Here is a 23,711-nt window from a genome sequence, read left to right on the forward strand (position 1 = left end):
TCCCCCCCCTTCTACTGGCACCGGCGAGGACGACGAGGAGAGTTCTCACGAAGACAAAGATTTCGAGCACTCTGCAGCCGTACTCGCTTCGGAAGTCAGAGTGCTCAAGGCTGGCATCGGACATGCGCATGTACTCACTTTGGAGAATCGCGGCTGCAACATTTCATCCAAACCCTGCACGCAGTCTCAATACCAACATGGAGTCTGCCTGTTTGGCTATTAAGCCTGAGGATATTGCGCGAGCGCGCAAGCGTCTTGCACGAGAGTTTCAAGATCCGTTCTGAAGCCTTATAATCTAGTCTGAACAGACTGGCTGACATATATACCGGCCCATCTTAAGGTCGAATTCTACAGTCCGATTCCGCAATCCTTCATCGACCGAAGGATCCGATACACCCAAGACATGTCCGAGGCACACAGTCGCGTAGTGTCTTTCCAATTCCGTCGGGGGAGTTCTCTTTCTTCTGGTGAAACGGACCCTGCTGCTGAAGAGGGATCCGCAAGCCTCTAACGGCTGGAAGCAAAACCATTCCGCAACTGCGAATAACTGAACAAGTGGAAGAAGAGGCTGATCGATAAGATCATACTCCAGCTTCAGAGTGGCGGCCTTTTAAGCCTACAAGGCCTGGCGCATCGGGCGGCGACTCGAGCTTGGTAAGTTGAGTAGGATCGGAGGAGGTGAGATCAGCTTGGGGGTGGATTATAGCAATGCATTTCGATAATCATTCTGATGGGCTAAGCACTTTTCCTCCGAAAGTATTTATATACAGACTTTTCACCAGTCGTTCGACTTCTTGAGCTTTTCATTCTGGATGATCTCAACCCAGTACTCATCGGGGTCGAGGACAAAAGCAACGTTCTTCATTCTTCCGTCAGTCAATCGCTTCTTCCAATTGACTCCTTTCTCCTCCATAAATTGACATGCCTTGTCTAGATCATCGACGCTGATGCAGATGTGGCCAAAGCCCTGTGGCTGGTCGTTGCCGTTGTGGTAGACTTTGCCGTCCTGCTTCTCGGTGCCGTAGTTCCAGGTCAATTCTAGGAGACCCTCCTTGCCCGCCAATGGGTTGACTCCATTCGGAGTATCTTCTGGTTTCGGGATGGCGAAGTCGCCTGGATATCCGAGGAAGTATAATGTGAAGCCCGCCTCTTTTTGCTCGGATGTCCGCAGCAGAGTCATGCCCATGACCTCTTGGTAGAACTTCAAACTCTTCTCCGGGTCCTTCACTCTGATCATGCTGTGGTTGAACCGATATGCTGATGTGTCTGTCGTCTTGATATCTTTTGTCTCGTCGACGTTCTTTTGCCCGATGATTTCGACCCAGTACCCGTCTGGGTCGAGAGCAAAGGCAATACTCCGCATGCGCCCATCTGTGAGTTTCTTTTGGAACTTGTAGCCCGCATCCTCGATCCGCTGGCAAGCGGCTTGGATGTTATCCACGCTCACGCAGATGTGACCGAAGCCCTTGTGGGGATCTTTGTTGCCATTGTTAATGGTGAAGTTGGGGTCGCTCTCCGAACCGTAATTGTGGGTGAGTTCGAGGACGCCTTCGCGGTCGGTCCAGTGGTTGCCGGACGAGGCTGAATGAGGCCCGTCGTACGCTGGCAATCAGATGGATCAGCATACAGCGCTCTGGAACGACGGGAAGTAGTTACCAAGAAAGTACAAGTCGAACTTGTTGTCTGGGAATTCAATCTTGTTGACCAGACTCAGTCCGAGCAGCTTGTAGTAGTCAAGAGACTTCTGAGGGTCCTTCACCCGCAGCATTGTATGGTTGAACTTCCATTTCGAGTGGTCCGTCATAGTTGCGTATGCTTTTGCGGTTGCCGGTAATTGGCTTGGTGCTGGTCTGAACGAAGGAATTCGGAATTGGTTTGCTAGTTGTTGCAGTCGAGACGTTACTCGAGATATCATCAGGTCTTAGGAGGCTATTGTCAATACAGAGAAGTATTGGTCATCTAAGATGAGCACGAACGCAGAACAAGACTGGCGGAGTATCTCCGTGAGTGGACATCTGTCTCATCATTGGATCTTTTTTTGCTGGTGGTGATGAAATCAACAATGACGTGGGGCAGGTAGAGGGCAAGGAGGGGTAAGAGCTGCTGAGGATGTCTGACAAAAATCTTGGCATTGCTTATTATCAATCACTGCGTGAAATGAACCATTTACTTGGTCAGACAAATCAAGTACTTTCTTCACCAAATCCATGACCCTCGATCGGACTTCTTCCCCTCCAGCTCCTTCTGCCTCGTATTATCATTTGCCGTATCGCTGTTCTCCTTTATTTCCCTCTTCCGGTGGAAGTCTTCGGGCATTATTCGTAGGGGTGATTCTGTGCTTCTCGGGCATCGAATCATGCCTACTGAGAGCTTGGCTAGGCTTCAATCAAGCCCAAACATGGACATCATGGCCCTGGTGTCAGTGAGTTCGAGCTCCCACTTCCCCACAGTACCAGACCTCGGTCTCCCTCCACGTTTCCGTCCTCGACTCGTCAGTCCCTTTCCGAGACAGTAGCTGCTCCTCGGTCGCGTTCTGTTCGTTCTTCTATATCTCTGAAGATTCATCTCCAGCATTATTTCGTGAAGAGAAGCCAGAGGGCGGTAGTCGGGCTGGTGAATGTGAAGAATCTCCACACCTAACAAACAACCTGCCTGCGCTCGTGACAAGAACCCAGCAGCTTTATCCATCAATTGCTCTTCACAATCCTCAACATGTCCTTCTCACCCGCAATCCGAGTCGCAAGGACAGCCGCTCAGAGATCAACCTCTCTGCTGCGCGCCATCCAATACGGGCACCCTCCGAGTTGTCCTTGCCATTCCAACCCCAACCACCACCATGTTCCATCTGTTTTCGGAGAGGCCAAGAGACGGTTGGCCACGCCGATTGATCATTCACGCACGAAAGACTATGCCTTTGAGATGGCTGCATCATCCATCCGTTTCGGACCTGGTTGCACGAAAGAGGTGGGCATGGACATGACGAACATGGGCGCAAAGCGGGTTTGCGTGGTAACAGACGGGAATGTCGCCAAGCTGGATGCCATGAAGCAGGTTATTGAAGGTCTCAACTCAGAAGGCATTGAGTTCACAGTGTACGACAAGTGCCGGGTCGAGCCTAAGGACAGCTCAATCAAGGATGCCATTGCTTTCGCAAAACCATACCAGCCCGACGCTTTCGTCGCGGTAGGAGGTGGCTCAGTGATTGACACGGCGAAGCTGATGAATTTGTACACTTGCTACCCAGAGGCCGACTTCTTAGATTTTGTCAACGCTCCCCTAGGCAAAGGATTACCTATTGGCAAGAAACTGTTGCCTTTGGTGGCTGTGCCAACCACGGCTGGAACAGGTTCGGAGACGACTGGCACGGCCATCTTTGATCTCGTGGAGAAGCGAGCAAAGACTGGTATTGCGCACCGCAACCTAAAACCTACTCTGGGCATTTGTGATCCTCTCAACACTCGAACAATGCCCTCCGCTGTTCACGCTTCTTCTGGCTTGGATGTGCTCTGTCACTCCTTAGAGTCCTGGACCGCCATTCCATACCATGAGAGATCTCCCAGACCGACGAACCCCATCAATCGGCCGGCTTATCAAGGTGCCAATCCAATCTCAGACATCTTTTCGCTCAAGGCGTTGAAGTCAACGGTCAAATACTTGCCACGTGCATCAAAGGACCCTGAAGATTTTGAGGCCCAAAGCGAAATGTTACTGGCTGCTACACTGGCTGGTGTTGGATTTGGAAATGCGGGTGTACACTTGTGCCATGGCATGAGTTATCCCATCAGTGGACAGAATCCAGGGTACAAGCATGCGGGATATCAAGTTGAGACTCCTATCATTCCCCACGGTGTCAGTGTTGCTGTTACTGCGCCAGCGGTTTTCAGGTTCACTGGGCCCAGTAACCCTGACCGACATTTGGCGGCCGCCGAATGCTTTGGCAAGGATATCTCAAACGCCAAGAAGGAAAGCGCGGGAGAAATCCTTAGCGAAGCTTTGGCTGAGTTCCTCATCAAGTTAGGAGACCAACCTCGAGGATTGAAGCCACTGGGCTTTACCAAGGAGAGCATTGATGATCTGGTCGAGGGCACATTGCCCCAGAGGAGAGTGCTGATGCTGGCACCAAACTTGAGCGAAGAAGTCAATCGTGAACGAGAACAGTTGAGAGGATTGTTTGAGGAGGCTCTGGAATATTAAGCTTAAGCAAAACTGAGCATCTGTTAGGGTTATCAGCGAAATGCAAAACATCTGGGTCTGGAATATCCGTACTGTGTACGGAGTACTCGTGGCATTGTTCTTCGAACTCGGCTAAGTTGCATCTTCAGAAGCTTCAGCCCCAGATTAAAGGCGAGGCACGTGATGAGGGGGAATCGTGGGGGATTTCAACCCCCTTGATGCGACTTCGGCCAGTCAAAACCCACATCCTCTCGATTCCTCCTATGATCTGTTCTGTTTTGTCTGCAGCTGATGCGAATTTTCCAGTCGACGAATCAATCAAATTTGTACCGTAAGCTTGGCTACCAGCCATTCTGGGGAAAAGCCTGTGACACAGCATCTCTCACGCACACCGTCTCAAGACGGACAGCATTGGGACAAAAGGAATACAAAATTCGTTCACACAGATATCTTCTGGTACTCGTTGGTTCCATTCTTCTTCTGTTATCGTCCTATACTCTTAGATTTTGTGAACACGGGTTTCTGCATTTCGACGTGTAGGTAAGACATATAGACGAACCCAACGCGACATTGACACCGCCATTTTCTTTCCAACCTTTCAAATTCGCCAACTACTACCATGGACACCCCAAATGGCGCCGCATCACGGCCCCGCGTCCTCTGTCCCGAGAAGCTCTCCCAGGACGGCCTCGCCCTCTTGCGCAAGACACTAGACGTCGACGAAAAGAAGGGTCTTTCCTCCGAGCAACTCATCGAGATCATACCAGATTACGACGCGCTTCTGGTCCGCTCAGAAACGAAAGTCACCGCACAGTTACTCAATGCCGCCCGCCGCCTCAAAGTCGTTGCCCGTGCGGGCGTGGGCGTCGACAACGTCGATGTGCCCGCTGCCACGAGGCTGGGTATCGTCGTCGTCAACTCGCCGAGCGGGAATATCCAGGCTGCCGCCGAGCATACCATCGCTTTACTGATGAGCATGGCGCGTAACGTGCCCGATGCATGTGCGAGTCTCAAGGCGGGCAAGTGGGAACGCAGTCGGCTGGTGGGCGTCGAAGTCAAGGGGAAGACGCTGGGAGTGGTTGGACTAGGAAAAGGTACATCCTGCCATTCAACTTCTTTTACTCCTCAAGAAAAGCTATAGTCCAGCCTTGCACGTTACACGGAAGCAGATCTACTAGCAAGGTGGCAAAGACAGGAGAAATGGAACAAGTACGCTGACACTGGTCGATCGATAGTTGGCCTCATCGTTGCGCGAATGGCTCGTGGCTTGGGCATGAATGTCGTCGCTGCCGACCCGTACGCCTCCGCATCGGTCGCCGCGGCCGCTGTACGTACTCTTTTCTCTGCTCTGAGAAGTCCATGAGATCCACCCTCTGTCTTCAGACGGCTGTACCGGTCCACCTCTAACAGTCCTCAGAACGTCACCTTGGTCGAATCTCTATCCGCCCTGCTCCCGCTCTCCGACTTCTTAACGATCCACACCCCCATGCTAGCCTCAACGCGGGGGATGCTCTCGTCGTCCGAACTCGACACGATGAAACGAGGATCTCGCATTCTGAACGTCGCTCGCGGCGGCATCATTGATGAGTCCGCGCTCCTGTCTGCCTTGGAAAGTGGCCATATCGCAGGTGCTGCGATCGATGTGTTCACGTCGGAGCCGCCAGCCGGTGACTCTGCGGCTGCGAAATTGATTGCCCATCCGAAGTGCATCGCGACGCCGCATCTCGGTGCGAGCACGGTCGAAGCGCAGGAGAATGTGTCCATCGATGTATGTGAGCAGGTGCTCCAGATTCTGGCGGGTGACCTGCCGCGAAGTGCTGTCAATGCGCCGATTATCTTGCCGGCCGAGTATAAGACGTTGCAGCCTTTTGTTAGATTGGTCGAAAAGTGAGTTCCTCTGACAATCCCTTGCGAACGAGTATTATTGTTTGCAAGCTTGGCTACGTCACCAAGTAGAGTCAATGTTCTGATCGTGTTCTTGGTATGCTGATACAACTATCATAATGCAGAATGGGCTCCCTCTACACGCAACACTTCACCTCCCCAAATCAACCTTTCGGTCGCAACTTCAACACATTCGACCTGATCTACGAAGGCGAGCTGGCGCAAATGTCCAGTACGAAACCGCTTTTCGCCGCGCTGATCAAAGGGCTTACTTCACCTATCAGCGACGCCGAGGGGTTCAATGTCAATATAGTCAATGCCGAGATGGTGGCCAAAGAGCGTGGGATCTTCGTGAATGAACAGAAGAGTCGCGATCCGAGTACGCAGGCATATAGCAGTCTCGTCACGCTGGTAGCGCGCAGTGGGTCGAGAGCCCCGAGCTTGAGTCGTGCTACAAGCGCGAACGACACCAGGATCACAAGTATTGCAGCGACGGCGAATGCAGGGGCTTTGGGAGGAGGAGGACAAGGAGATGTTGGAACCCAACATATCATTGCGGGCTATTGCAGCGACAATACGCCCTTCATCTCACGGGTTGACCGTTTCGCGACGAGTTTCGTGCCCGAGGGAACATTGCTGATCTGTCACAACTATGACTCGCCGGGAAAGATTGGGCTTGTGGGGAGCATCCTAGGCAGGGAGGGGGTGAATATCAATTTTATGAGCGTGGCACCGGCAGCGCATACGGCAGCGAACGTGGTCAAGGGCGACGGCAAGGATGATGGAGCCTTGGAGACGAATGAGGCGCTTATGATTTTGGGCGTGGACAAGGAGGTTGGCGAGAATGTCAAGAAGGAGCTGGTCAATGCCAAAGGCGTGCTGAATGTAAGTAGTGTCACGTTGTGAGTGGGAAGGAGAAGCACCGGGCCATTGGGCCGTTGGACACGTGGGAAATATGAGAAAGGGGCTCGACATCTTACCGGGTGGGCGGCGTATTGGTACACAATAGGTGGTGGAATGGAAATTTCGTGGTCGCGGTGGAGAAGAGAATTCGTGGAGGCAACGAGATCCCTTGGTGGAAGACATATTCCACGGACGCACCCTGCAGCGACAGGGTGTATACATACGAGTACGAGAGAGTGGTGAGGTCCAAAGGTACTTTCAACAAGCCGGATTATAATGCTTTAAAAGTTGGTTTAAGTTTAGAAAACCCGTGGGGCCGCCGTCAAAATGCCCAGCACGTTTCTATCGGAGTGACACCTCATGGGAGACTTCGAACCACCATTAGATCATGAATCGTACCCGGTGGGTGCCAGGTAGGTTTCCCACGCGGGCCACGGTACGGTGTAACCTTAACCTTGCGGCCCTGATGGATTTCTGCGTTCCGTGGTAAATTTGCCGAACCGTAGTCACAACCGTCACACCTCCGACTGATTGGCTCTGCATGAGGACCTCGGCACGTGACTGCATAGTTTAAACAAGCTTTGCAGCGGCGCAGAAAAGTGACGACATAGCACTATGAACCAATCAGAGATCCGGAGCCCTTCTTGCCCAACCACCAGCCAAACCTTCAACGGACCTCGACTTTGATTTCTTTCTCGCTCAACCGTCCACCTCATTCCTTGCCAGAATACTACCGACACAATCTCTGACAATACAGAATCCTGCTCAAAGCTGCTCTCAAACACCACCGTCGTATATTGAGAATGGTGCCCTGGCAACGCGGAGACGCTCGCCCCGAGAACAACATCCGAGGAATCTGACCCTCAGACGACGATCTTGGATACGATCGTGGTTCCGAGAACTCCATGCAACCCCATCCAATCGCGGATTATCTTATGTCTGATCAATCGTACAAGTTCTCCGCTGTTTGCCAGAAATCAGCCTGATGACGCCCCAAGCAATCACGATCGCTGCCTGCAACGGTGCCAAAGTCAATAAGCCAACCTTCGTTGATTGCACCTGGCAGTCTAAATGAGAGAGACTTCTGGCTAAATTGGACATATTTCGGCTGCTGCAACACAATATTTGTCCGCCATGTTGCCTTGCAGCAATAATCGCCGGTAAGGGGAAGATCTCTTCCTCACAAGACTCAACATTGCCTCCACCACGCGATGTGTTGCATGTGCAAATGTCCTGGAGCAAACGCCAAGTGACAATCCGTGCCTTGTCTCCAGTTGGCTCCGAGTGAAATGCTCCCCGAGGAGATTCATTGGCTGATCCCCAGCGTCATGTTGCTGACGTACTTCGGTTTGCTTCTCCGGGCTGTGTAATGTCCCCCATGTCAGCTTCCTTCTCCGTATCGTCTCGGTATGTGCTATGCCCCTCAGCCATGATTGGGTACGCTGTGAGTCCATCGCTCCCTCACGGCGTGCTTACCGTGATCTTCCTTGTGTCAGCTCTGGGAGGGCTATGTTCTCTCAGAAAGTGCTGTCGAAAGTTCCCCCAACATTTTTGATATATATTAATGCCCCGCCTTGTACCTCTTCCTCGCTTTATCTTCTGTTCAATACCTACCATGCGCCTTGGCCTTTGAAAAACGTCACCTCCTTACCCAGTCTCATCTGGGCGAGAGCACAGCAATCATGGACACACCGCCAGCCACACCAGAGTCAGTCACACCACCGGCTCTTCCATGCGGCCAACGTCTTATTGTCGTTTCCAACCGGCTTCCAGTCACTCTCAAGCAGAACTGTGAAGGAATATATGACTTCAAAGAATCTTCAGGTGGGCTTGCTTCAGGGATGAGTGGCGTCAAGCGCCATGTTGAGATGCTGTGGTACGGCTGGCCTGGGATGGAGCTTCCCCAGTGCGAGGAAGGAGACGTTGCTCGAACCCTCAGAGAAAAACACAGTGCAGTGCCTGTGCCTGTGGCTGATGACATCGCCGAGCTATACTACAACGGGTTTTCAAGTAAGCCCAACCTGACAAGCAATTTCCAAGTTCAGATGCTGATCTGAGGCTAGATTCTACCTTGTGGCCGTTATTACACTATCAACCAAACGCCGTCCGGTTCCATCGGAACGAGTGGCAGGCTTATCGCAAAGTCAATCGGTGCTTTGCCGATAAGCTAGTCGAAGACGTCGACGATGGAGATATTGTCTGGGTCCACGACTACCATCTCATGCTCTTGCCGACAATGCTCTCCGACGCAGCACACAAGAAGGGTAAGCACGTCATCATTGGCTTCTTCTTGCATACACCCTTTCCAACGGGCGACATGTTCAAGGTCCTGCCTCATTGGGAGGAACTCATCGAAGGACTTCTGCGGTGTAGCCTGATCGGCTTCCACACTCAGACATATGCGCAAAATTTCAAAAGGATGTGCGGCGACTATCTTGGCTTTAAGCAGTTCCCGGCAGGGATTGAGAGAAGCGGCAACTTCATCAGATTAGGCGTCTATCCAATCGGCATTGACGTTCCGAAATTTGTCAACCATATGCAGAAACCCGAAATGGAAGATCGAATCCAACACTTCCGAAGCCAGTACAAAGCCTCGAAACTCATCATTGGCGTGGATCGCCTTGATTACATCAAAGGTATCCCGCAGAAACTGAACGCCATGGAGCTTTTCCTTGACAGACACCCGGAATCAGTGGGCAAAGTAACAATGATTCAAGTTGCGGTCCCCAGCCGAGAAAATGTCAAAGATTACAAGGATCTAGCAGACGAGCTCCATCGGCAAGTTGATCGCCTGAACAGCAAATATGGTAATCTCACAACCCCCTCAAAAATCGACCAAACGTAACTGATGTTGTGCCAGGCTCTGACGACTATGTGCCCATTCACTTTCTTCACCAGTGCGTTCCGTTCGACGAGCTAATGACCATGTACGCCGCTTCCGACATCTGCTTCGTTTCTTCGATACGAGACGGCATGAATTTGGTGTCTTACGAGTACGTGGCGACTCAGAGGGCACGACGGGGTGTGCTGTTACTGTCGGAGTTTGCTGGTGCTGCTGAAGTCTTGAAAAGTAGCGTCCTATTCAATCCCTGGGACATAGGTGGCACCGCCGAAGCACTCCACAGTGCGTTGACCATGGGACCTCACGATCGAGCTGTCAAGCACCGGGAATCCGAAAAATATGTGATGGAGAATTCCAGGTAAGCCTTTGTTGATATTAGACATGAGACACGTGGGCTAACCTCTGCTTCAGTGCTGCATGGGGCAAATCCTTTGTTTCAGATCTGCAGAAGGCGAGCGCCAGCTACCTCTCATCCATCTCCGACTCCCGGGAGGTTGCTTGCCACGGTTCGAAGATGCCCTGGAAAGCCAACCCATCTCCCGACTGTGGCCCAATCTGGCGGAGGGGCAGCATCCTTTTACGACGCGAGACGAGCTAGAGCCCGAGCAGGATGCCAGTTCACGATACTCGATGATGAACTGCTCTCACATGTCACGGGGTAAAAGGACCAGTGGACGTTTGACATTCTTCAATCTGTGGCCAGGATGGAAGGATTCGCGGAAGTATAGCCGTAACACGAGCAGGTGCCGATACGGGTCAGGATTTTGACATAATAATGGGAGGTGGATGAAGAAAGGTCTGGCGTATTAGACAAAACGAACAAGGGTTCTTGCTCGCATGGCGCCAAGGTGTCAGGGGATTGGAACATGCCTGCAGCGTTATCTAGAATTGGAGGTCTCGGACAATTTTCTGATGGTATGGGGTGTCTGAGCCCGTTGATAGGCTATGGCTCACTGCAGGGCACCGGCTGCAAATGGCCTGAATGGGCGTGGCGTTGGTGGACAACTTGGTAAGTCTGTTTCACTCCCGAACGTCCAACTTCGAAGGTTCCTTTAAGTCGAACAAACCGATTCCAGTTTCTTTTGTATGGCATACTTCTATACGACACCTCTATACGGACACTGCCGCACGCCGCACAGTTTCGAGCCGTGCCTTCCTTTTCGGACCTCCTACAGCCAGCTGAGTTAAATTGAGAATTGAAGAAAGCTGGTCTAACAGAGCCTATATCCCCCGAACCCCCCGAATCCTAGTCCGTTGGGGCAGCCCTCTTACTGCAATGGACACCCATGCCCAGACTTAGTGCTTGATTGGAGCAATGGACAACCTCATCGCTTGTTCTCCTGAGAGGAAGATCCTGGTGCGGGGTTCTGCGTCGTCGACTCCGGCTAAGAGCTTCCTATCGTGCATACCAGTCGGAGGGGAAGCCGAGTGAGCGTTACAAGTGGAGGTTTACCTAGGTAGTTTGCCGGATCTTGACGGAACTTGGTAATTCATTGTATGTCCCTGTACTTTATGATGTATGTACCACAGCATCTCCCAATACCTAGTATTTTCGTGGAGAGTGACGAGACCACAAGATCAGTCACAAATACTAGTCGAGTTATGCGACGTTGGGATCAGACCGTTACTAGTAATACTTAAAGCAAGGGAGACACGATAGATTAACACGGGGTACTAAAGTACGAGGTTAGAATTAGGCTAGGGTTTATCTTTCTTTAATAAAGCCATTGTAAGCGACCTTGGCGAATAAGCTATCTTAGTTGTGCACTAGTGTAATAGGTAATTTCGCTAGCTTGTACTAGCTCAGGCTAGCTCTCGCTAAGCGCTCTGTTTTTCAGCACCTCTTTCCAACCCCCGCTTCATACCTCGTATCCTCCTCCTCTCCCAACAGCCCCTCAGCCTATACTATTCAAAACTCTTCGATGATCGCCCCTCCTGCCCTGTATCAGACCATCGACTACGGATTGACCTGATCGGGACGAGACTCTTTGATGATGAAGGTGTGCAGGAGTGAAGCATCTGGCCTGATGTTTACTAACCCATTCAGATTCACAGGAGAACCTGGTTTCCGCTGATCTTTCCTACACGACCTCAGTCACCCACTTGCTGAAATCAAAACTTACTCCGCACGCCCAGTGCTGCTCGGCGAGCCCCGAAACGAGCACAGACCTCTGCCACCTTCTTGGTCCATGATCCATGATCCATGATCCATGATCCATGATCCGTGATCCATGATCCATGAAGCGTGGACCCTGTCTTCGCGACTTCCCCGAAAGTTAGATCTCGCAGGCTCTCTCCTCCCTTTGCGCAAGAAGAACCCTCTCTCGGACATCAAAGCGACTGTGTCAAACTCCTGTCAGAAGAAACCTACCAACCACACGCTGATGAAGTTATCCTCCGAAGGTCTGGTTGCTGAAGAATTCAGGCAAAAACAACCGGCGACCCTGCTCAGCCTTACACCGCATAATTATTGTTGGCCACCTTTGACAGGGTACTCCATGGGCCCCTGCCTCAGGCGCAGAGCGATGTTCCGCCTTTTTCTTGGAGAAAGATAAGCCAAAGCCCCGCAAAACAACGTTGTCACCCCAGGAAGGATGCTGCTCATCGTCGTTGCTCAGATTTATATCTAAACATTGTTCGTCCATCATCGTGCAAATACTGGCTATACAGCAATTCACGTTCAGCCACGACCAGACCACGGCCGTCAAGGCAAGAGGCTAAGCATGGATCCCTCCTCCTCACCTCACAGCCAGAATTCCTCCTCCAAATCGAGCTCTCCCGTCATCACACCCATCAGGACCGGCAGTGCTTGCCAATCGTGCAAGAAGAGAAAGACCAAGGTGGGCTATCCTTGGAAGTATCGAGGTTTCGTATACTCAGTGCCATCCAGTGTACCGGCCAACCAGGGCCATGTGCGAACTGCAGCAAGACAGGAACGTACTGTCATTTCGACATGAAACTGGACGGCAGACGAAAGCATTCCTACGAGGCAACCGACATTCATTATCGGCAGCAGTTCATTCTCGATGCACTGCTTCGAAGCATCAAGTACAACGATGCCGATCTTGTGCAAAGACTTGTGGAAGCGATCAGACTCGGCAGACCGTTGCTCGAAATTGCCACTGCTCTACAGGACAACATTAGAGCTTTACAGGGCAAGATGCTGTCAAAGGAGAATCATGTTACTCTCTCGGACATGATCTCTCTGGCACTGAACTGTCTATCAGATTCCGACTTTCGTCCGCATGGAAACAGCAGAACCTCACTCCCACTACACCAAACCTTTGTTCTGGGAGATTCCTTCCGGGTTACCAAGAATAAAGTGGTCTTGGATGGTGCCAGAACAAGTGCAATGAGAGACATCAGCATGGACCAAATGAGCCGACGATCCCGTAGGAGGTCACAAGCGTCTGGGGCCCAAGAGAGTTGTCCTCGTCAACGTTACCCAGATGGAACCAAAGCCACGTGTGACACCTGGGCAACGGGCGGATCAGGTTCGCCCTCCACCACTGCAGCTTCTTGTGTGCATATGCCTTCAAATCTTCTAGAGGATTGGCAGGTGCCAAAGAGTAGGTCAAGTCTGTCGTTTGCGTTTTCACGTCTGATCCATCATTAGGCCCACAAGCAAAGCATAAATGGTCGGTCGCTGACGATTACACTTCGTACGCTCCTCAACATCAACACCAAGACCAAGTACATGCACCGACAGACCCAGGATTCGCATCCGATAAGGGCCCAACACACGGATGCCAGCCGCCCCTTGGATACCTTCCTGAATATTTTGTGCCACCAACCTACATCAACGAGCAATTCACCACATGCTCAGACCACTGCGATGCTGCATCGCAAATGATGCGCGAAATCCCCAGGCCTCGGTGCGTTTTGGGCGCCCAAACAGGGGAGGATATCTCATGGCAGTGGTGGCCGTCGTCTCAGCCGGGATGGCCACTTGCAGCTTGGTCTTCTCTGGCATGAGAATGGGTCTCTTCTTGTACATTAGCTTCAACACCCACCCCATATCGAATCAGCAGGCAACCGATATGGGTGACTACCGAGGTTAATTGCAGGTTGACAATTACAGTTGGGAAGGATGGAACAGCTGGTCGATGCACGTGCTCCATCTTGATTTAATTGTGAAGGATTATGGCCAGCGCAAGGTGCATGTTGTCTTCAGGAGAGGGGGACTGTTTCAAGGTCCCAATCGAAGATCATGCTTTCTTGGAGGTGAACCTTTGCTCCATAATCACGGTCGAGCTCCTTTTTCTCTGGGAAGGACGTTGGTGGCGGTTCGGCACCAGCCCAGGGTCTGCCATGCATGGCGAATAACATCAGGTCGATGGGGGTAAAGGTGACCGGAATGGCAATTGCTCAGGGATGGAGCATTAAGTTGAAGGGCATATCTCGTACCATCTGCAGAGGACGAAGCCTCTAACCGAAAGATCGGAACGATCAAGTCTGCCTTGATCGGCAAATGAGGTGCTCAGCGCACCCTGCATGCGGTGGGCACTGCTAAGGTAGGCTGAAGAGCTCGGCGTGATCGTGCTGCAATGTGGGCAGTAATTCGCTGGGGTACTTCATCACTGCAGCCACGTTGTCCCCGGTTCCTGGCACCCACCTGGAAGGAGAAAAAGATGGAGGATTGCCGTCAGCATGCCTGATGCACAAGCTATACCAGACACAGAATTGTTCACGTGCATCATGGCATCTACTGTGTAGAGAAATCACCCTTTTGCTCTTGTCCAGTGTCGACACGACGACCCTATGTACTCCTATACTAGTATTGGTCGTCGTCCTCGAGTGCCTCTAAATGGGCTACAAGCGGATGATGTCTTGCGAGAGGACAGCATTGTGACCCTCTCCCTCCGTCACCTGGTGGCTGGGTCCATTGCACGTTTTGTGGGCAGGGATCTGGGGCAAAACATTAAAGTTACTAATAGTTCAAAAGATGAGGACCCCCCGCGATCGCCCTTGTCCGACGTTGGTTTTGTAGATGCTCCGCCGAAGACGAACTCCTAAACTCTACTTTGCTACGGAGTACTCGTTAAGTAAATCGACGATGGGTGCGGTCGTGGTTGATCGAATCTGGCAAACGGTATGACTATCCGGGGTGGTCGAGGAGTGTCCGGGGTGTGTGTCCTGCGACTGTGTCCTGCGACTGGCCTAAAACGGCGAAACGGGGGGTCATGGTCATGACTCGCTACCGTCATGCGGGCGCGCCCCCATGCAGGTCGTCTTTCAAATCACTAACATTAGGCCCCATGCGACGAGTCACGAGTCACGAGTGGCACGAGTGGCACACGGCTTGCAGATTGTTTTCATCCGACTGCTCGTGGTTGGTAGTTAGTTACCTACTATGTAGAGGTAGTGGTTTACGAGTAAGGTAATCGCAGAAGAGGCTACCCTTTTTTTTTTGAAACTTTACAACGGCTGCAGTAAACTACTACGGTAGTGGTTAGACCCAGTCCAATGCTGTAGAGGGAGACAAGAAGCTCTTTTCTGGTCATATGAGATGGTTAGTAGTGGTACTGTACTGTACTGGACTTACCGGGTATTGAGGCACATGGGCCAGGTAGGGGTGCGCGCGGCGACAAATCCAGAGCCAGCACAGCACAGCACAGCACAGCACAGCACAGCACAGCACAGCACAGCACAGCACAGCACAGCACAGCACAGCACAGCAATACCTTGCCCTCATCCTCGTCCTTTGTAGCTGCTAGTACTCGAGCATGCCCATGGCCATGCAGGGTTCATCTCATCTCATCTCATCTCATCTCATCTCATCTCATCTCATCTCATCTCATCTCATCTCATCTCATCCCTGCTCATGATCTCGGTAAGAGAGGCACTGGACAGGGGCCCATCGTAAGGCTAAGGAACCAAGGCACCGAGGTGGCGGACCATGCAGTCCTACGAATCGGGAGATTGTTTGCTACTAGCACCTCATCAACCCAACGAGGCCAATTACCGTACGGAGAGTACCGCGAAGATACGCGACGGTGCGATTTCGGTGCGATTTCGATCATGGGCATTCCACGGCACTCCCTCGAGATGAGATGACAGATGACAGATGACAGATGATATAGGCTTACCACAACCTTACCACCACTTTACGGAATCATATCCCTAGTCTTTTCTGGCTAGCCGAAGCTGTAATTTGCCGCAGTACTACCTACCTAGCTAGGTAACTGCATTCGTGATTCGACGCACAAACACTTGGGTGAGAGGGTGACTTCGAGCCTCAGCCTCACCTTCAGCCCCCCGAGGGCAAGAGGGCACACTCAAGCGAGGGAGCGAGCGAGCAGATTGGAAAGTCTAGCCTACACCTACACCAGCCTCTAAGTTCCTACCAAGTTACTGGGCACCAGCCGTCTTCAGTTCTAAATGACCAGGGCAGACCAGGTAGACCATGTCAAACAACACCGATGCCATGCCAATGCAATGCAATGCGACGCCTGCCTGATACTGTATTATACTACTATTCGACTCGGCCATTGGCAACAATTTCATGCTCGATATCATACACAAAAGCCCAATTGAATGCCTTCGTAGGACAGTGAGCCGCTTCCCATTCCATTCCAGACAGAACCAATCAATGATCAACCCAATACACCGAGCCTTATGCCAACGAATACTCCGACCATGTCCACCCACATCCAGCAGGTCTCGTCCTCACAATAACAATGACAATAAGGCTTACCCCTTTGGTGGTCTCACGTTCATGCAAGAACTCAGCCCCAGACTTCAAGCCAAGTTCAGACTTCACTTGAGACAGACTTCAACCAAACCAGGCTGAGAGTCTAACCTTTCACCAACCCCTCCCTCCACCGACCGATATCCTTGGTCTTTTTGGTCCAGAGCTTCTCAATCTTTTCCATCTCTTTTCGCGCCTGTTCAAGCTCCTTCTGCTTCTCCACCACGCGTTTCTGCAAGACATCCGATTCCAATGCGCGCAGGTTCACGTTCACGTTCACATTGGCATCGACACTGCGGTCCACGTTTTCCTTCGGTTGCTGCTGCCCCGTAGATGTCGGAGCACCCACCTGTCCAGGCATCCTCAAAGGCGTGGTCGTCTTCGAATGCGGCCCCAGCCCCGGCAAGGACGTGACTCTCCCACTCGCCGAGCGAGGCGGATTATCCCATGCACCCGGCATGTTCACCGCATCGTGGAACCCTTCCTCGGCCTCAGCGTCCAGCACATCTTCGTCGAACTCCCCTTCATCGTCATCACTAAAGCCGATTTCGCCGTCGAGTTCGCCGTCATCGCCATCATACATATCGAATTCATCGTCCTCGCCCATATCACCGTCATCGCCCGTGACCCAGATTACGCCGTGCCTTTCACCATGCCTGCTGAGTCTGTCCATCCCCCCACCGAGGTTCGTGTAGTCGTCCGCCTCGAGCACGCCGAGGCCGTCCATCGTGCCCACTTCGCCGAATTCTTCCATATACATCTGTCGTCGCTCCTCGAGATCGAGCACTTTCTCAACCTCGTCCGCGCTCAGATGACGCAGTACCCATCCATTAGGCGTCACGAGACACCGTCTGAGCAGCTCATCCTTGCATTCACCTCCATCAGCGATACTAACTGCCTGGCCATCCCGAAGAGCCTGCTTCTCCTTGAGCGGTAGGTAGACGTATCCGAAGGCGTCGGTGGCGCTGTACCCGTTTCCATCCAGATACTCTTGGCCACGCCTGGAATCGGGTGCGAGCTTGTACGCGGCTGAGGAAAAGTTGGGTGGATTAAGCCACGGGTGATCTTTGGACAGGTCACCCGACTGGATCAAGGAAGAAATGATTTTAGGCATCGATGAGACGTGTTCGCTTAGTAGTTTTTGTATGGCACTCGTTGTGTCGGCATGTTCCATGGCGTTTCCAGCTTCGTTGTAGAGATCACGAAGTGTGTAGGGTGCTTTGACTCGTTCTTCAGCCTTTGGTGGCGCCTCTTCTTTGGGTGTTGCAGGTGGTGAACTTGCAGATTGCTCTGGCCGTGGGGGCCTACTGCCCTGATCCTTCTCCAGTGCCTTGGTCGATGCCTTTCTGGCGGCGCTCTCGGCTCTTTGATCTTCAGCGTGCTCCTGTGGTCTTGGACTTGCCGTCTCGTCTGCACTCTGCGCCGTACTGGTATCGACTTTCTTTTTCTGCTTTTTCTGTCTGGCAATGACCGGAGCGACCTCTTCAATAACAGGTGTCGTGGAAGTGCCGGCAGGTTCACCGATTTCCGACACCTTTTTCGCCTTGTCCTTCCGCTCCTTCTTCTGCTGAGCTTTGCTCTTGATGCGGTCGGGAGCCGAACCGACGATACTTGGAGGAGGACTACTCGCTCGAGAAACATCTTGGGATGGTAGCTCTGATATTGCCGGTGTAGACGGTCTGCTGTGCTGGGCGGAAGACAACGATGGCCTCCTTGATCCCTTCTTTGCAGAAGAAAGAGGCGGAAATGCGCTCGACTTCTCGGGAGTCGCTGATGCTGGGGTCGATTCCGCCACTTTCGTAGTCGTGACTGTTGTCAAACGTAAGGTTCTTGGTTTGGGCATAGATGCTTTAGATGGCTCCGAAGGAGTGGTCGCGGCCGGTGTCGCTGGTCGGGAGCTCATCGTCCCGGGAGTTCCCACAATACTTGAGTCCAGTATCGGCGTCCCCGACTTCTCTAACGGGAAGACTGCCGAGACAGCGGTCGGGATGGGAGGAATCGCGATCTTTCCAGGTCTCTGCTCCGCTGCTTTAGTTTTGGCTTTTGTGTCGACAATGGTGGAAGGCGGGTTATCCGTCTTTGCCGAGTTCTCTTCAGCCTTTTCAGACATGCCACGCGGTTTGTCAATATCATTCTTCGATCGCGAAGAACGTAGCTTTGGTGAGCCCAAGCTAAATTCACTCGCATCAGTTCTCGTCTTCCGAATCTGAAGAGCGGCGCTGTCGTTGTCGTTCAGGGGCTCGCTGTCTTCCTTCGGCGTTTTCGAGGCCTTTGTTTTTGGCGTACTTGAGCGAGGACCGAGGGGCAATAACGGCACAGCAGGTGCCATAGCAATCGAAGTTGTCGACGTATTCCTAAGGGCCGGTGTCTGCACACCGGGTGTGTCATGCCGAGAGGGTGGCGGATGGCCATGAAGGAGCTCGAAACCCGGAGGGATCTTGGGAGTGGAGGTTCGTTCGAAGCCGGGAGGAATTTTCGGGGTTGACGATCGGATACCCGACCCAAAGCTATGGTGAGACGACACTCGTGAGTGCAAAGGCGTAAGCTGGATCTCCGAGCGAACAGGCAACGGTGGGAAGTTCGTTTCGTCCACTGTAAAGAATTAAGTCAGCGACCGAGTTGAAGAAGTAACGCTCAAGATAACCAGAATCCTCAGCACGGCGGCAGGTACATATAACGGCGCGAAGATACGGTCAACAGGCTTTCGCATCATGAATCTCGGCTCGTCCAGCAGAAGGTCTACATAAATCTGACACAAGCCCCTGAATACTGTGTAAGAACATGTTTTTTGATCTGCCTGACTCTGTAATTCAGCCAGGGAAGGGTACTAACATACATAAGATTCGTTGATTGTGGACTGGGACGAGTTGATGCCTGCTGGAAGAGAAAACCTGATGCCGACAGAATGGGTTGTGATAGCCTTTCACAATTGCTGCCCGATATGACCGTGACCCATGCCGTGGACTCCGATAAGCTTTCGCCATCCAGCTACTAACTTATGCTTTGCTCGCTGTTCCGAAAAACACAGAAGTTTCAACCGACCAACGCCAAACAAAACCCATCAATGTGGAAAAGGAAAGCCGGTTGCGAGAAAAGATTGGTCAAGGAAGCCGTAATCACCATCGACTGTACCCGCCGCCGCCGCCACCGTACATCAAACTCGACTGCTGGTACCCACCTTGTTGACCTCCAAAAAGCCCCTGCCCTGTGGTGTTGCCCTGGTGAACTCTTGTTGAAACGATGCTCGGGTCCGCAAGATGCTCTACACCACCTCCTGAAGAGGAAGTGTTAGCATGTCTGTGCTTCTTCCCCTTCTTTCTTTGCTTGACAAGTCCAGGGTCTTGATACGCTCCTTGATATTGGCTATAGAGCGGATTGAGGACGCCAGGGGCAGGGGCCGACAATGGAGGTGAACGAAGGGGGTTGTTTTGCAAGGAAAGGAGCAACTCACGCTTAGACATGTCATGACCTTGATTGGTCCCACTTCGATTTCTCGAAAAGATCTCAGCATTCGCGTCTTTCGACGAGCCAAAGCCAGGATTGGTGAAATTTTGACCATGAGCAAACATGCCGCCGCCACTGACAGGGGGCGTCCCAGCAGTTGGTAAGCCGGGAGGGGGGCCTTGTACACCGCTGGAATAGAAGGTGGACTGGCTTCCTTGGAAGCGGTTGGCATTGTTGGCATTGTTGGCCTTGCCGTCGTTATTAAAGTATCTTGAACCGTGGCGTTGGTGCGCGCTGATCTGTTCGAATTGAGCTTGACTGTATTGTGGGCCTTGTCGATCAAAATCGGACATTTCGAAGGCAGTGTTCTGACCGAGGCCTGGTGCTTGGCTGCCTCCAGTATTGAGAAATGCAAGCTGTTGTCGTTGTTGAGGGGTCAGACTGCGAGCCGTTTCGGACATGCCTTGTGATGGACGACCAATCGCTCCACGAGCAGAAGAAGTTCTGGGGTCGTCCTCTGGCTCTCCACCCAATGCGAGACTTCCGGCGACAATGTTGTCTTCCTCGAGGGCATCCTCTGCCGTCAAAGTTGCCTGAGCTTCCAGTTTGGCCTTTGCTTCTGCTTCGAGCTTGGCGCGTTCCGTTTCCTCTCTCTCGCGCATAGCCCGGCGTTTGGCGCCGCCATAAGGATCGATCAGAGGTGGCATATCATCAATCGTAGCTCGAACCTCGGGGCTGAGACATGAGTCATCATAGACAAAGCGAAAGTGTGGTGACACGCTTCGTAGAACTGCGTCAAATTGCTGTTGTACATGGTCCACTGGTTTGGACCGGGGTTTGGGGATCGTGGGTTCAGATTGTGAGGTCTGCTTTTTGGAAGTTGAGGTTGAAGATGGTTGACTCGCAGCTTCCTTAGATTTAGGGTCCTCTGGTTTTGGAGCAGCTAAAGGAACTTGCGTCATCTGAGGGCTGGGAGTGCCTCTGCTGTTGGCTTGACTAGCACGCCGGGTCCGGGCGACGGGAGCATTGGCATTCGCCCAACTTGCTGTAGATGGTAGTGCCGAAGCATCGTGACTGTTCTTTCTGCTGATGTCTTCCTCTTTGCTGCCCTGCCGAGCCATGGGTTGGGTGGTTTGAGTGGCAGACAAAGGTCGGACAGGAGGCGCAATCTGGCCTGTGGCTGGCTTAGGTTTCGTGCTATGCGGCTCATTCTGCAAAGAGGTGTCCCGACCCTCTTCACCAGTCTCGTGAAGGAAGCTGCAGCTTTTATTGGTGCAAACTTCACCACGAAGATAAGCGGAACAATATTTCGTGGTGCCAAATTGAGCTCGTAAGACGCGGTCACCGTTAAGGGAGCCGTCAACTGTGTTTATGCATAATGCAGCATCCTCTTTGCGAGCATATGTCACGTACACACCGATCCCTTGGCTTGTCGTTCCTGGCTTGGGCTTACTGACAACAATTTTCTCGATGTCGCCGTATTGACCGAAGTAATCTGGGCCGCGAAGGGTCTGTAGAAGCGCCTGCTCATCTTTGACCTGCGGTATCAGGCCAATGACATAGACAAGATTCTGCTGTTTGACACGGACGCCAGCCAAGTTTCGTCGCGATGAGGTTTCGACCTCGCGCTTTTCGGTTTCTTTTCGTCTGGCGGCAGCCTGCTTCTTGTTCTTGTTCAGTTGATCGAGCTTGAACTCCTCCGCTGTCGGGATCTTGTACTGGATTGTCTTTTCATCGTAAGGCCGCCGGCAATTCGGACAGGTACTCTTTTCGTAGGTGGTCTTGAGACTGTTGAAGCAGAATTGGCAGATCTGGATGGCGGCTTAGCTTCGAGCCCACAGAGTGACACAACAAGGGTGTATGACACGTACCTGATAGCCGCAAGGACATGGTCTGAAATTCTTGTCGGAGAGATCAAACTCTTCAATACATAGCGGGCTATTGTATCGGTCAGTATCGAGCTCCTCACCTTGCGAACAGTATGCGCGACTCACCATGTCTCCTCGTCATCATCGATGACGGTATCCTGCGACCTACTCATCGAGGTGAATGTGATGAGTTTCTGATGATGTGTACCGCCGCCTCTTTCGACACCTGCACCGCTCGTCCTGAATGAGGAACGTTCTCCATGCACTATTTGGTACTCTGAAGTTTGCTGGCGAAAAGGCGCGGCAAGGTATTATTGGTCCCGTATGGTATGCGAGTAAGAATTCTGGAGGTGCTCGGCGACGACGGTTTGAGATGAAATGATGAATTGGTGAATGGCAAGATTGCAGGTGCTTAGAATGTTCTTTCCGCAGCCAAAGAGCGAAATGTCCACCTGACCACCCTAGGCTTGATTAGGTTAGCTTGGGCTATTTCTTGGCCGCGGCCGTGAAGCTCCATGACCTCAATACAGATCCTACAGTAAAGCTGAGGTGATGAAGTGAATCAGTGCTCACCATGGCTTCAACGAAGACAGTGTTGCGCCTGGCAGGCAAGAGACCTCTTGGTACAGCTGCTCAATTATCAAGAGGTGCACAGCGGGCGTCGCTTTCGCATTCATCCAAGAGATGCGCAGAAAAGGATGATACAGCCCAGAGGTTGAGAGAAGCCGCCCCAGATTTGCTTTCAGAGCTGCGAAAGGCTCCCAGGCGGCGTGAGTCTCCTCTTCTGGAGAATCCTCATGATCAAGGACTGACCGTTGTATAGCCATGGGCAAGCTCTCTGCTCCGATCGTCAACGATGCCGACAAGTACGCGGACAAAGCCACCCCCCTCCACCAATATGGCCAATACCTCATGTCCTGTCTTCCCAAATACATCCAGCAGTTTTCAGTATGGAAAGACGAGCTCTGCATTTATATCACACCGACGGGTGTTATCCCTGTCTTTACCTTCTTGAAATACCACACTGCGGCTGAGTACACCATGGTCTCAGATATCACTGCAGTCGACTTTCCTACCAAAAACTACCGATTCGAAGTCGTTTACAACATGCTCAGCGTGCGACACAACTCGAGAATAAGAGTCAAGACATATGCGGACGAAGCCACCCCTGTCCCCTCGATCACCTCCCTTTATGATGGCGCAAACTGGTACGAGCGTGAGGTTTACGACTTGTTCGGCGTTTTCTTCACTGGTCACCCTGATCTTCGCCGTATCATGACCGACTATGGCTTTGATGGACATCCACTACGCAAAGACTTCCCTTTGACTGGCTACACTGAGATCAGATGGGATGAGGAGAAGAAGCGAATTGTTGTGGAACCACTCGAGATGACACAGGCGTTCCGAAACTTTGAAGGTGGCACAAGTGCTTGGGAACAGGTTGGTACTGGTTCGGACAGAAAACCTGAGCAGTTCAAGCTACCAACTCCAAAGCCAGAAGAGAAGAAAGAGGAGAAGAAGTAAGATATCCAAGATAGGCGGGGTGTGTCAGTATGCTGGGGACTAGCTATCAACCAGTGGTCGACGGACTGACTGCTCTGGCGTCGGGTTGTATATATGAATGGAAGAGACAAGTCAAGCCAAAAAGGCCAAGGAGCATTCTACACTGATTCTGAGGCCGACTCTGTCAATTCTTTCTCGTGATCATTCTTGGGAACCTGGAACTTGTACAAATATCAACCCCGGCGGTATAGACGATGTCTTAACCAACACTAATCTTGATTCTAGATCCCGATCCGTCATGCACCTTCATGTGTTATGCAGTGGTATTCCTCATCCTTCACAAGGCGCTTTCGAGATGCACGGCCCGCCACCTACAGTACGGGCCGAAAACTGTACCTAAACC

The 23,711-nt window shown here is 52.1% G+C and overlaps 7 protein-coding genes across 9 annotated transcripts; 5 read left to right on the plus strand and 2 right to left on the minus strand.

Annotated features, from left to right (window-relative positions):
- Positions 1 to 695: 695 nt before the first annotated feature.
- PV05_04027 (lactoylglutathione lyase) lies at positions 696 to 2,020 on the minus strand. The gene is made up of 2 exons (XM_013464715.1): positions 1,657 to 2,020; positions 696 to 1,602 (listed from the first exon to the last, which is right to left on the minus strand). The coding sequence occupies exons 1-2, from the start codon at positions 1,913 to 1,915 to the stop codon at positions 776 to 778; spliced, it is 1,086 nt and encodes a 361-aa protein (XP_013320169.1). The 5' UTR covers positions 1,916 to 2,020; the 3' UTR covers positions 696 to 775.
- Positions 2,021 to 2,270: 250 nt separating this feature from the next.
- Positions 2,271 to 4,612, plus strand: PV05_04028 (uncharacterized protein). The gene has a single exon (XM_013464716.1). It carries the CDS (start codon positions 2,713 to 2,715, stop codon positions 4,192 to 4,194), a length of 1,482 nt encoding a protein of 493 aa, XP_013320170.1. The 5' UTR covers positions 2,271 to 2,712; the 3' UTR covers positions 4,195 to 4,612.
- A 180-nt stretch (positions 4,613 to 4,792) lies between these two features.
- PV05_04029 (phosphoglycerate dehydrogenase) lies at positions 4,793 to 7,054 on the plus strand (the record flags this gene model as incomplete). The annotated part of the gene is made up of 4 exons (XM_013464717.1): positions 4,793 to 5,267; positions 5,409 to 5,500; positions 5,591 to 6,060; positions 6,183 to 7,054. The coding sequence occupies 4 exons, from the start codon at positions 4,793 to 4,795 to the stop codon at positions 6,961 to 6,963; spliced, it is 1,818 nt and encodes a 605-aa protein (XP_013320171.1). The 3' UTR covers positions 6,964 to 7,054.
- A 1,588-nt stretch (positions 7,055 to 8,642) lies between these two features.
- On the plus strand, positions 8,643 to 10,887 carry PV05_04030 (alpha,alpha-trehalose-phosphate synthase (UDP-forming); the record flags this gene model as incomplete). The annotated part of the gene is made up of 4 exons (XM_013464718.1): positions 8,643 to 8,970; positions 9,024 to 9,767; positions 9,821 to 10,160; positions 10,214 to 10,887. 4 exons carry the CDS (start codon positions 8,643 to 8,645, stop codon positions 10,398 to 10,400), a joined length of 1,599 nt encoding a protein of 532 aa, XP_013320172.1. The 3' UTR covers positions 10,401 to 10,887.
- Positions 10,888 to 11,686: 799 nt separating this feature from the next.
- Positions 11,687 to 14,540, plus strand: PV05_04031 (uncharacterized protein). Its single transcript, XM_013464719.1, has 4 exons — positions 11,687 to 11,802; positions 11,850 to 12,642; positions 12,693 to 13,371; positions 13,419 to 14,540. Exons 2-4 carry the CDS (start codon positions 12,526 to 12,528, stop codon positions 13,775 to 13,777), a joined length of 1,155 nt encoding a protein of 384 aa, XP_013320173.1. The 5' UTR covers positions 11,687 to 11,802; positions 11,850 to 12,525; the 3' UTR covers positions 13,778 to 14,540.
- Positions 14,541 to 16,226: 1,686 nt separating this feature from the next.
- Positions 16,227 to 22,208, minus strand: PV05_04032. Of its 3 annotated transcripts, XM_013464720.1 has the most exons (5): positions 21,932 to 22,208; positions 21,809 to 21,875; positions 19,945 to 21,748; positions 19,672 to 19,767; positions 16,227 to 19,085 (listed from the first exon to the last, which is right to left on the minus strand). In XM_013464720.1, the coding sequence occupies exons 1-5, from the start codon at positions 21,976 to 21,978 to the stop codon at positions 16,600 to 16,602; spliced, it is 4,500 nt and encodes a 1,499-aa protein (XP_013320174.1). In that variant the 5' UTR covers positions 21,979 to 22,208; the 3' UTR covers positions 16,227 to 16,599. The 3 variants fall into 3 exon arrangements, with proteins under 3 accessions (XP_013320174.1, XP_013320175.1, XP_013320176.1); XM_013464721.1 differs by lacking the exon at positions 19,672 to 19,767; XM_013464722.1 differs by having other exon boundaries at positions 19,672 to 21,748.
- Positions 22,209 to 22,343: 135 nt separating this feature from the next.
- PV05_04033 (NADH-ubiquinone oxidoreductase 30.4 kDa subunit, mitochondrial) lies at positions 22,344 to 23,599 on the plus strand. Its single transcript, XM_013464723.1, has 2 exons — positions 22,344 to 22,575; positions 22,629 to 23,599. The coding sequence occupies exons 1-2, from the start codon at positions 22,380 to 22,382 to the stop codon at positions 23,327 to 23,329; spliced, it is 897 nt and encodes a 298-aa protein (XP_013320177.1). The 5' UTR covers positions 22,344 to 22,379; the 3' UTR covers positions 23,330 to 23,599.
- Positions 23,600 to 23,711: the final 112 nt, after the last annotated feature.

The sequence above is a fragment of the Exophiala xenobiotica genome, assembly GCF_000835505.1.
Source record: "Exophiala xenobiotica strain CBS 118157 unplaced genomic scaffold supercont1.2, whole genome shotgun sequence".
NCBI classification, from domain to species: Eukaryota; Fungi; Ascomycota; class Eurotiomycetes; order Chaetothyriales; family Herpotrichiellaceae; genus Exophiala; species Exophiala xenobiotica.